Raw genomic sequence first — 13,289 nt, 5'->3', positions numbered from 1 at the left:
GTCCTCTTAGTTCAGTTAATGGGGATGAAGAAATGTATCATTCATCAAATTATCCTAAAGCATACTAAACGAGTATCATTATGGATGACTTAAATTATCTGAACTCTGACTGAGTAGCAGAGAAAACTCATAAGAATGAAGGAGAATTAGAACTGTTGCAAGACAACTTTCTCAAGCAACATATGAAAGGAGTAACTCAAGGCCAAAAGTGTTAAATTGGATCATATCATCAGAAGGGATCTGAGTTAAGATGTGCCTGTTTTGCCAGCAGCTAGTGACACTGACCATGCCATACTAACCTGAGAAGTGGCTAAGTATATGGATATTTCAATTAGGACAGGTTACATTTCAAACTACAAAGTTGGAAATTATGACAAACCCAGGAGAATACCATCTTAGGTTACATCAGTGGATGGGAAGCTTAGATACTTAAATAATGCAGTATCTGAATGTGTCTCTAGAGTTCAAATAACAAATAAGGCATGAGTGAAAGGGATGTGCAACCTTATTAAGCAAGAGATCCATAAGAAAGATAGATGTGAAAAGAATGTGAGAATAAGAGTATGAGGCATTATGAAATCTATAAAGCACAGGGCAGAGAAGTCACACAGAAATGGAAAGAATGTATGATAATCCCATTACATAGGTGGTATGGAAAGTTAAGTATGAAAAGAAATTGGCTGTGCAAGATAAAGGCAACCCAAAAGAATTTTATCATTATGCTGCAAGTAAAAGAATGAATGTGGAAGAATAACTTTACTGAAAGCAGATAAGTATCCTTGTGTGAGAAGCATATATAATTGTTCAATTAATGAGTTTCACCAAGACATATCAACCTGGTATATGTAACAGAGCATAATGCTTCAACTAGGTTGGATGAAGAGTTAGACACAAGAAAGAGGCACACAAGAAAGAGGTTCTTTTGCATAACCTGGATAAGAATTTGGCAATAAGAAATGGGACACCAGTACATATGCTAAAGGAATGTTCAGCAGCAATAGCTAGACTCTTGACATATTTGTGTAATTCAGAGTTTCAACTCAAGAAAGATCATACAGAAATGGAAAGAATGTATGATAATCCCATTGTAAAAGTGATGCAAAGACTGATGTGTTTAATATCAATTTACCAGTATCTCTGGAGTGGTTAACTGATTACATGACAAGTCAAATACAAATAGTTTCCATTTGACTTGTCATGTAACTCACTGTAACACAGATATCATATAGCTCATAAATTGGTTTACATTATTGTTAAGGTGCTCCAGGAAGATGAGGGTTTGGCAGTCTGTTATGTATCTGAGTGTAAGGAAATACTTAGAGTACAAAATACTGACAGTACCACATTTTTCAATTTGCATTAACACATACACATATATACACACACACACAAAATGGGCTACCAAAGTTTCTAATGTAGCAAAATGCTACTAAACTAGTCTTGCTTTGTGTATAATAATAACATACCATTTTCAACTTCCTGGTGCACAGATGCTTCAGGATACTGTATTTCCAAGTTTTCATTATTCTTCTCTTCAGAAGGATAGTAATCCATTTTAGAATCAGTATCTTCATGTTTCACTGCATTATCCAATGCATTTTCTTCCCCATCTTTCAAGGAAACAGATTTTTCTTCTTTTAAATTACTTTCTTCTTGTGAATCTTTAACATTATCTTTATCAACAGATTCCTGAAAGCAAACTGTGTTATCACCCATTTCCTCCATAGTTTGCAATATATCATTAATAACGTCAGCAGGTGTATGAGAAATATCATCTACTGTTTCTGTCTCCTCTTTCACATGCGTATAAGCAGGTTCAGCCAAGTGTGTTTCTTCTAAAATATTCTCATTTTTAGATTCCTCATTATCAAGTACTTCAACCTGAACCTGAGAAAAATTATTCTCCAATGGATTATCTTCATTTAGTGTCTGATTATCACTATTATCTTCAGCTTTGCTCTCTTCTTCTCCTTCTTCTGCAGCTTTGTTTATTGCTTCAACTTCTGTTTGCTCTTTTATAACAGATTCAGAATCTGCTTTTTGCTGAGAATCAAGAATAGCCTGAGCTGTTTGTTTATGAGTAGAAGAATCTGTGATCTTTTTAACTATAAGAGATGATGATGATGTATGAGCTTCATTGTTCACATCTTCTTCAAGAAAAGACCTCTCTGATGGTGTATATCCTTCTTCACTAACAAGACTATTTTCATCAGAATCAACAAAGCTTCCAGTTTCTGTGCCTGCAATACTTAACTCGTCATCTTTACCACTAATATCAAGTGCCTTTTTTGTATTTCTTTTTCTTTTCTTAGCAGGACTTAAATATAAATTGTAAGTTGCACCTTTAAAAAATCTTCGCTTATGTCTTTTACTTTTCATGGTTTGGGCTGCTGTTTGATTTTTTATAACTGGAGATGGAGTTGCTGTTGAGGAGGTTGCCTTGGCAGACCTTAGTTGCCCACTTTTTCTAGCTTTGTTTGATCGTTGTGCTGAAAACGCATTATTTGAATCTTCTGAGTCACCACCCCTTGATAAGCAATCAGTTTCAGAAATATTTTCATCTTTTAATACTGGAAGTCCATCATCAGTGATATTTTCTAAAACAGTGTCAGAAGCTTCTTTAGCATCGTATGGAGAATTTGCATTTGTTAGAGAAGGCATAGTTTCTTGGCATGTTTCATTTGGCATGGAAGTTTCACACTGTCCTTTATCAGTGTTCTGAGTTTTAACTTCTGAGGCATCAATTTTATTCCTTAAAACCTGACTAATTGAAGTTTTCATAACAGAACTAAGAACATTTTTCAAATTTGCCATTTTGGCAAGTGGCATGCCAACAGGACTCAGTCTTGGTGAACTTAATGATTCAGAACTGCCAGATTTAGATGCTTGGGATGAAACACTAGAATCTTTCTTCATCACCATTTTCAGTTGAGCTTCACTACGTTTAGGATCACCTTTACATAACGCCGACATTTTAGCACGTCCTTCTTGCTTTATTTTGGGAAAGAGGTTGTCACTAACAGAAGTTCTTCCTGAAGAATTTTCAGAAACCTGTTTAGTCTTATCACTAGTAGATTCACTTAACTGAAGATTTTCTGTTGTAATAGATGTTAAATTTTCACTACTTACAGAATTATCAAACTTTAAACATGATTTCATTATATCTGCATTAATTTCTAATTTATTGCTCCCGATTAGTCCTAGATTATCTGATATGTTCATTTGCTGAGGAGTAAATGCATTCAAGTTTTCCTGCTGCTCTGCTGTACTAGGAAAAGACTGACTACTTATATCTTCAAGGAAATCCGCTGTAGTTTCAATGAATGATTTTTGTGCTTGATTTCTAGGTTCCTCATTTGCTAAAGATGTTCCTATTTCTAAGGATGCAGATAAACGAGATAAAGTTTTGCGAAACACATCTGACTCATTCATCGTGTAGGAGTCCTGGGATAAAGAACATTCTTCCTCAACAGTATCATTCTTTACTTGATCCATTTGACTTTGTTATGAAATACTGCTTCAAGTCATTATGACCAACATAGAAAGCTTCTTCAGTATATCTAAAAAATAAAGGACACAAAATTATAAATATCTGCAGATACAATTAGTACAAATATAGTGTATTCAAATGAAAACAAAACCTAAGAATCTGGGTTACATTATGTTGAATACTACCTATTATGTTCCTAGCACAGTGTACATAACAAATGTGTTATGTACACTGCATTTCAATTACAAGCTATTAGACTTTAAAATAAAAAAAATTTTTTAAAAATCCTTTTAAAAAGAAATACAACTCCCTAGCCATGGTCACTTATTTCTACCTCAAAATTAGTGTATAAGCTTTGGTAAAGATGGTTTCATTCTGAAAAATTGTCTCAGGACAAGTTAAAATGCCATCAGACAAGACCAACTTGAAAAGAAATATGAAAACAAAGTTTCTGACTAGCCACTATGAAATGCCTCTGTCATAAAATTAAGAAAACTGGTATCAGATACATACAAAAGATGAAGTATAGCATGTAGTAATGTGAAAAATAATCTTTACTGTTTTCTTTAGTGATGCAGTCAATAGCAAGCATTATGTTTTAATCATGAAAAGACTTTCAGACTATCACTGAAACCTTAAGGTTTCAACAAAATATCTTTTCATATCATGTGTACTTCATTGGTGAATTAGAAATTTGTGTTTTAAGGACAGCTGATTTCAAAGGAATTAGTCATCAAAAAATCCAGACCTTACCTGAGCAGGTTTTATTTTAAATTTTTTAGGCGGAGGGAGTTTTTAACATCTAATATAGTGTATGGACTACCCACATCCCACTGCATGAAATACTGGAAATCTCCTTCCCCATGTATTCCTGGATAAGTAACTAAATTTTTCTTAGTAAATAGATTAAGTTTTCTAGATTTATGCTTATCCTTTGTGAGATTACAAATTTGGAATCATTATAAAATGTTCAATCTACCATCACATGCAGTCATCTAAACACTGTCTTTTCTAACAAAAACATGAACTGGCGATCCCAATACTCACTATGGTCACTTCAACTATCTAAACTACATTAAATGATTCTTTTAAAAGGATAGTAAATGTACATTTATAAGATCTGACATTCCACATCAGAGAATACAAAACCTATAATTCCCTCTTTGTTCCTTGCTGCATTTTGAAGAGTTCATTTACCATCATTATCACTCTCTCATCATCAATGAAGTTCAATTTTTCTACACTCCAAATATCCAAAAAGTGAAATTATCTTCATTGGGGATTTCATCCAACACATACTGGTTTACCTTCAGCACCACTAATCAAATACTTCAGCATCTAGAAGAGATGCCGAGGTATTTACCATTAGCAATGATCTAGCATAATGTCCTAAACATCCACCAGAATAAATAACCCTTGCCATCTTTCTAATACGTTTCAGCTTTTCTTAACCATTTCTCCCTCCAAATATAGTACTTATATCAGCTGTTCTCAATTAATAAGAAACCTAATCCAAGTTTCCTTTGCTAAAAAACAACCGTCACCAAAGCCAATCTCTTTTTTATCTTCTGACAATACAATGGTGCCAAATAACATGACCTCTATGGTTTCTTCCTTCTTTCCACCAGGAAAATGAAACTGGTTTAATTCCAGTTTCCATTCTCCTGATCCAAACATCTGCTCAAATCAGAAGGGGGGGGGGGTTGGCTTGGTGAGAAAGTACATTAATCTCTAGAGCAGTGGTTCAACTTATTTTAATTGTGAAACCCTTTTCACCTTGATAAAAAAAATTTTGGAACACTGACAATTTTTAATAACTATCAGGGTTCCAAATAAATAAAACAAATCAAAATAATTTATTGAAAATACAATAAAACAAACAAACAGATTACTAATGGAAAAGCAGATATCATTAATTCAAACTGGTAATTACAGGGTGTTCGGGATAAATTTGACATATTTATAATTAATTATATCTTTCCGTAAGTTACATGTATTAACACACACTTCTCTTCATTTAAAAGTTTGGACCCTTCTTCATTCATATACAAGATGTCAGAAAGGATGGATAACTGGAACCCACCTGAATCATGGAAGAGAATAACTTGTATCATGATGATTCGTGCCCGCCATCAAAATAAGGATATTACGACTGCTGCCCAATGCTCCCTGAATACAGTAAAAACAATCAGGCATGAACTAGAGACTTGCAATGGTGACTACGAGGATGTAGCAAGAAGAAAGATCCCTAGCAGACGATCTGATTGCGTTCGTACAGCAGAATTCCTCGCAAATCTGCAGGAACAGGTGTTGAAGAACCCTGGCATTGGAATTCGGGCTTTGTTCGTGGAGTTGCTAACTGTAGTCAAGCCCTGGATAACAAGGGTAGCCAATGGTAGGCCGTATGTATGGCAGCAGGATTCGGCCCCTTGCCACACCTCTGGGAAAAGTCAAAAATGGTTGTCTGAAAATTTCTACGACTTCACCAGTCCAAATGTTTGGCCTCCAAACTCCCCAGACCTTAACCCCATGGATTATTTTGTATGGGGCGCAGTTGAAAAAGACACCAATCGCACTTCCAGTAATACAAAAGCCCAGTTAATGGATAAAATTAAAACAGTTTTTGCGGCCCTTCCCAGGGAGACTGTAGCATCAGCTTGTTCGAGGTTTCGAAGCAGAATTGAAGCTGTGATTGATACTAATGGTGGTTATTTTGAGTAAATCTTGTTGATAGTATTGTAATTAACTCTGCCTGTAATGTTTTTTTGTCAATTCATTAAATTTAATAGATACAAAGAAGATTTTCTTTTTCCTTACGAAACTGTCAAATTTATCCCGAACACCCTGTAAGTGAAGAATTAAACTTCTTTTCTTTCAATATTCTTTCAAAACTTGGTTTAATTGTGGACAGATGAATTCTAGTATCAGGAGTAGCATCCAACTTACTCCTATATTTTGTTTTTGTCGCAGTGTCGAGCGAAATTCCGCTTTCGAACAAATGTGTTACTAAACAGCAACAAACAACAAATTGCTTTTCTGAACAGATTTGGATATTCTTCTATTAAATCACACCAAAACTCATTTAATGAAACTTCATTAAATTTAACTTTTATTTGGGTGTTTGATGTCAGGTTGACGAAATTTTCATATTCTGAAGTACAGTTTCTCTGTTTTTCTTTAACGTTGAAAGGACTGAAAACCCAATTGTTATTGTCATCTTTTAGTAGAGGAAACTATTCATTTAATACCACATTTATTGATTTTAGATGACAAATAATTTACCACGTCCTGTAAAATGTCATTTAAAGTTGGAAAGGTATCTAAATTATTTTTTTTCAAAAGCCATGATCCAGTATTGTAACTTTCATAATAATGATTGTAATTTATCTTTTGTGTTGAAAATATTTACATTTTTTCCTTGAAGGAAGAAAGAAACCTCATTCAATTTTTGAATATATCTGCGAGATAAGCAATTTGACTCAACCAAAAATAAGCAATCTGCTAATAGAAATTTGTCATTGTATAAGACTATTTAGAGCTATTCTTATAATTCAAACAATCTGACAAGAGATCTACCACAACAGCCATCTAATTTCAGTGTGTGCCAGCAAAGATGATGTTGGCTACCAATATCTTCACATATATAAACTTTGAATATTCATGTTTTTAGCAGTCACACTTTCATGAAGTTAATAATTTTTGCTGCTTCATCTAAAATACATTTTAAAGATGAAGGAATATTTCAAGCAATCAGTGCATGTCTATGAAGAATGCAGTAACTACTCATACATGTTTTAGTAACATTTTTAATTTGTGTTACTGCCCCTTTCACAGTCCTACCACTGATTTTGCACCATCACTACATATACCCATTTCTTCCAACTTATTCCACAAGTCTTCATAAAAACATCGATACATTTAAATATCATTTCTTCTGTTGTATTATTTTGTAAATTTTCATAACAGAATTATTGTAGTAATAACGAACAAAAAATAATAAAATTGATAGATTTGCAATATCTGTTGTCTCATCTAATTGTAAAGCGTACTCATCACATGTCTGAAGTCTTAAAATAAGTTCCTGCTCAATATCCCCAGCCATATCATAAATTCTGTGTGAAACAATTATTTGAGAAAGAAATTTTATCAATTCATTGACGGGATACCTGCAAGCGCTATACGTTAGCTTACTTTGTAGGAAGCCATTGTATGAGTATTCCATTGTGCTACAGTAAGGTAAGATTATTAAAAAATAATTACATTTGTATAAAAACTTACTTGATTAAGAAAAAACTGTTCTATTTATACAAATTTGTAAATTTAGAAGAGAGGAATTTTTTTTACCATATTCAACATTTACCTTGATCTCATATTCTTAATTTAAAAACAGTGTACACAAAATATTTTCAACACTATTTCAATTTGCTGAGAAGGATAAAAATCAATGTCATTAAAAAAAAAAAAATACAGTTATCTAACAAGAAACCACAAGGAATAACTAACCACACTTCTTGGCTGCAGATAATTTACTGAGTAGAACTAAGTTACTCACACTATTGAGAGCCTGCACACCTTTAATTCCCATACAAATGCATCAGCAAGTGTTCTGCTTAGTCTCTGCTCACCCTTCAGCTGTTAAAAATTCATGCAGATGCTTCGTCACAGGTTCCACATTAGGAATTACAGTACTCTCTTCATATATGATTAGTCGAGGTCTTCTTCAGTGCAATGCTTGCCTTACAGTTAAACTGTAATGTCCTGAAATTAATAACAGTTCGTCAATATTTGTCAAATAAATAACTGATATAAATAAAAATAAATTGATTTAATAAATAAATAAAATTTCAAAAATAATTTCTTCATGAATTTTCTGGGTGTATTCCAAGTGTGTAGCACACACTTGGAATGCATGCCCCTGGTGTGTGTGTGTGTGTGTGTGTGTGTGTGTGTGTGTGTGTGTGTGTGTGTGCGCGCGCGTGCATAAATACAAATTTACTATTGAGACAAATTAGGTAGGTAATAATATGATACCTCCATTCAGAGGACCACTCTGTTTATTGCTTAATAAAGTTTGTGGCCATGCACTGTATTTCTACATCCAAGCTTGTTTTTTTTTGTTTTAATGTGGTTCCCACTCACAAAAGGTCATAAGCAGTGGTGAGCTATAATGGGCTCGCACGAGCACTTTGTTAAATTTTTCTCAAATTTGCGAACCCCTTGTTCTTCTTGTTTAATAATCTTCTAGGACTAGAAAATACCACTGTGGAATATATATACATGCTACTGTAATTGCTACTTTAAATTCATATGGATTTTCTGATAACTATATAAAAAATCTTTTCATTGCATTTTGTTCTGATGGAGCTAGTGTTAGGGAACAAATCACGTGTTGCAATCAAACTTCTACAAAACTTTCCCAACATTGTGATTTGGCATTGCTCTCATCGTTTACACTTAGCATTAGACGATTCGATAAAAAAACATTAAAGAAAAAAATCATTTTGAAATATTTATGGATAAATTATATGCTTTTTATCATCAATCACCAAAAAATCAATGAGAATTAAATACGATTGCAAAAGACCTTGGTATCGAAATTTTAAAGATCGGCCGTGTGTTTGGACCATGATGGGCAGCTTGCAGTTTATGAATGGCTCTTGCTGTGTGGAGAAATTATCCAGCTTTATGAAAGCATTTTGCATCGAACGATAAATATAGGGGCTTTTTAAACCGACTTCTCAATTTGGAATTTTTAAAAGATCTAGCATTAACGATTGATATCCTACAGGAATTATCATATCTGTCAGAAGCTCTACAAAGTCGCAATATAAGTATTATAAGGGTTAAGTTAGGCTTCTTTTTTTTTTTTTGCTCAATCGACGATGCAAGCCCTATGTTAAAATTTCCATAGCTCACCACTGGTTATAAGCCTATGGTACATTAGTACAGTGAGTGAGCTGAGGATCTGTTTACTCTTTTTATTAATTACAGTAATTATTATTATATTTTTTTTTTGTATTTTTATTTATTTTTGCAGTCTGAAAATGCTGCTTTTAGAGACCAAAAATGGAACTTTTTCAAGCCACTTGAGACCTCCAATAAGCAGGGTGGTGGTCTCACATCACTGATAAAAATCTCCCACCAAGACAATCACAAACATTCAGGCCCATAGCAGGATTGGGATTCAAACCAGCAACCTGTTGATTGGAGAGCAGGTACACGAAACACTCAGACAACCAGGCTGGATTGGAAAAACAGAAATATTCTTTAATAGAGAGAGAGAGAGAGATGCTAGTTTTGATAACCACTTGAATTTATATATTTAAGTGGTATCAGCTGTATTGTTAAATTTAAACTTTTTTTTTTGATCAAGTTATCTTTTTTTTCTTTTTTTGGTTTGTTGTTTTAAAGAGATTAAAGTCATCTGTTGTCAAACATTTCTGAATCAGCTGAATAAAGTTTTGATAACTCAATTTTTATAGAGATGCAACTGACTATGCAAGTCAATTCACAACAGTGAACAGAAAAACGAACAGGAGAGAATAATGAGGACTAAGATATCAAGAAGATATGGCAACTGTTAGTTTCAGATTCTGTGGTAGATTTATAAGATGATTTGTATGTGGGATGTGTCTAAGTAGCTTGGACCATGTGCTAACCAAGGAAGGTGTCAATTGTAGTACAGTGAAAATAGGAAGATTTCTGAATTACAGGGAGTAGAGTTAAGAAGCCTATTCAAAATAATTCAGAGAACGGGGATAGTGAGGAAGCACTATCTGCACTCTCTGTGAAAAACAATATTAGTAAATATTGCTCATTAATGTAAAATAACCAGCATGGATTAACTGTTGGAAAAATGAGCTCTTTTGTGGAAAAATTAGGATTTCTGAAAATAATATTCAATTAGCATCTTTAAGATGCTAAACTTGACTAGCAAAAAATTATTGAAACACAGAGATACCCCTATTACTAACTAAATCTACCAACTTCAGAGATATATTAATAGAGAGACATTACTAAACATCTTTGGGAATAAAAATAATTATTTTGTAGAGGCATATTAACTTCTGAACGGGTTCTCTGACACTGAATTTATAATTAGGCCAAATTCAGTATACAGATGAAATATAATATAAATATGAAGATTCATAATACATAATAGGAAAAAAAGAAATCAGAAATATGGAACAATAAGTTATAAATATAATCAAATTACACGTGAGATTATGGAAGTCTGAATATAAAATGCATAAAAACACTAGGAACAAGAAGTCCTGATATTCCATAATCTTATGTTTAATTTGATTGTGTTCACATTTTACTGTTCCGTATTTTAAATTTATAACTCCAGCTCATCATAATTCCAAATCCTGACTGTGTTATATTTCATTTTTATACTGACTACTATTTCAGTACCAATTCAGAAATTAAAATTTGATGGCTCTACAAAATTATTATCTTTCTTCACAAGAATGTTCAGGTATTGTCACCATATACTTCAAAATAAACATTCATTAGATTTGCTGGAAGAACATCAGGAATAATATCCTTTGATTGGAAAATGTCCAAATTCAATTCTCATCATGTTGAGAGGAATCTTTATATGAGCTTTTTCCAACTGAAGGCAAGTTAGTAAATATCATTTGGAGGTAGATGGGGTTTTTTTTTGGTTTTGTATTGTTTTTCCTGGAAACTCAGGTTTTTCATTCCATATGTTGACAAATCAGCCATGAGAACACATGCAATTTATAAACAAATACCATTATTGTTGTTTGTAGATATTAGATGGTTCGTATTGATGGTAGTAGTGCTGTTTAAGGATTAAGTAATAGGACAGATGCCAGATGTCAAATTACAATGACCCCTTGGAGGTGTCATGTAATAATATTTGCTTTGAGGGCTGGTAATATGGCTAGCTTAATGTTTCATTAAGTTTTGCTAATCAAATTTGTTATTTTAAAGTTCATTGTGTTAGTTACGAAATAACTGATTATTCAATTTCTCATAAGTGAATGGCTTTTAAAGAAATTGATGTATATATATATATATATATATATATATATATATATATATATATATATATTTTTTGCAGCAGTCAAGTCTCAAAAATATACCTGGTTATTCACAACCCAGGAAAATGTATTAAGCACGAAATTTTCAATTCCAGAGATGCCAATCATTCTGAAATCATCGTAATTTTATAATATCGTTATATTATACTGGCATACATACACAAAAGACAGCCACTGAAGTTTTGCATTTTACAGCATGGTCAGGCAAGAGCTGGCTGTAGTTCTAGTCAACGAAGATGGTCATTTTACCTTAGCGATAAACAGGTCATGAACATGGCAAGCCGCGCTGATAAACACCAGCACTGAATAAGGTTGCTGATGTAAAAATATCTAACTGAACCAAAACCAACTTGTCTTTCATCCTAAGTGTATAACGATACCCAAAGGTCTGCACATTCGACAGAATTCAAAACCCGAAAGATTTCATAAGCTTTAGTTTTTAAACGAGTAATATAACTTCTGATTAAGTATAAATTAACGCTCTTTCATTCACATGAACTTAATGTAGTATCAATCGCGAACATATTAAATACATAAATAAATGATGTTCACTTCTACAATAAAAAAAGCTCATAAGAATGATCACTATTCTTTAACTTACTTGTTAGCCCGCTAGAAATCAGTAAACAGCATCACTGCTCATCTCTTCGCCAGTATTGGTACCTTCAACATAAAGTAAATTATCTTTAACAGCTCTACATGTGTATATTTATGACAAATATTTATCCAAACATGATTATATCCGAATCCACAGTCACTAAAAAACGAACAAAAAAAAAAAACTTTAAAATGAAATAAATAAAGGACTACCCATACTAGGTTGTCAACCCTTCCAGGAACTTTCCCTATTTCAGTTAACGTATTGAAATTTCCCTGTGTTCTCAAGAAGTGTGTATCAGTACACATACACATTACAAGTGTGTGTGTGTGTGTGTGTGTGTGTTTGAACTTTGAACTTAATTGGTTGATGGACTGAGTCTTTCACTCTTTATCCCTTCATCTGGATTTTAGATTGTGGGTGATGAGATTATTGTGGGTAATTTACCCGCTCATGGTGAGCATTGAGGCTGTATCAGCTTTCTCTTGCGATGGAGGATTTCGGTTTTTTATGTTTGAAACGATCTGAGGGCTTATAGTCCGCTGCCTGTCGAACTAGCTGATTTGGGTGATTATCCGTGATTGTGAAGAATTTCTCTGCAATGCTTGTCATGTAGGTCTTAATATCTGGAAGATTTGCTTCTTGATGTAACTGAATGTTTCCGATGAACCATGGGGCATTAAATGCCAGTCTTAGGCATTTATTCTGTATTATCTGCAGTCTGTTGATGTTGCTTTTAGTCGTGTGACCCCACGTTGGAGAGGCGTAAGTTAGTTGCGGTCTGATTACCGATTTGAAAAGGAGGATTTTGTTGTTTATGCTTAGGAAGCTGTTCTTATTCAAAAGTGGATATAGCTGTGCTATAGTCTGACTTGTCTTAGTGGCAACACTATCCATATGTGAATTAAAGTTTAGACGTCTATCAAGATGAATTCCCAGATATTTTGTAGAATTGCGCCAAGGGATGATTTTACCAAACATTTGTATGCTCGTATTCGGTTCTGCTTTACGTCTGGTGAAAAGTACTGCAGAGCTTTTGTTTGGATTAATTGCGATACGCCACTTGGTGTACCAATCCTCCAATTCATTGACTGCTCTTTGCAGCTTGATTGTGGCCAGGTGTGGACGG

General features: G+C 33.6%; 1 protein-coding gene across 3 annotated transcripts in view; it reads right to left on the bottom strand.

Annotated features, from left to right (window-relative positions):
* LOC150100846 (histone-lysine N-methyltransferase EHMT1-like) overlaps positions 1 to 12,308 on the bottom strand; it is a 416,509-nt gene extending 404,201 nt beyond the window's left edge. For 2 of the 3 annotated variants that reach the window (XM_090401402.1, XM_090401404.1), the window contains exons 1-3: positions 12,164 to 12,308; positions 8,043 to 8,248; positions 1,467 to 3,560 (exon numbers count right to left, since the gene is read on the bottom strand). In XM_090401402.1, coding sequence (XP_090257528.1) covers positions 1,467 to 3,495 — 2,029 coding nt within the window. In that variant the 5' untranslated portion in view covers positions 3,496 to 3,560; positions 8,043 to 8,248; positions 12,164 to 12,308. Of the gene's footprint in view, positions 1 to 1,466; positions 3,561 to 8,042; positions 8,249 to 11,722; positions 11,972 to 12,163 lie in introns of those variants that run through there. The other variant, XM_090401403.1, reaches the window with a different exon arrangement.
* Between the last annotated feature and the right edge of the window lie 981 nt (positions 12,309 to 13,289).

The sequence above is a fragment of the Typopeltis vanoorti genome, chromosome 12 (assembly GCF_054136105.1).
Source record: "Typopeltis vanoorti isolate ZY-2024b chromosome 12, IOZ_Tvanoo_1.0, whole genome shotgun sequence".
NCBI classification, from domain to species: Eukaryota; Metazoa; Arthropoda; class Arachnida; order Uropygi; family Thelyphonidae; genus Typopeltis; species Typopeltis vanoorti.
This window is presented reverse-complemented; position numbering and strand designations above follow the sequence as displayed.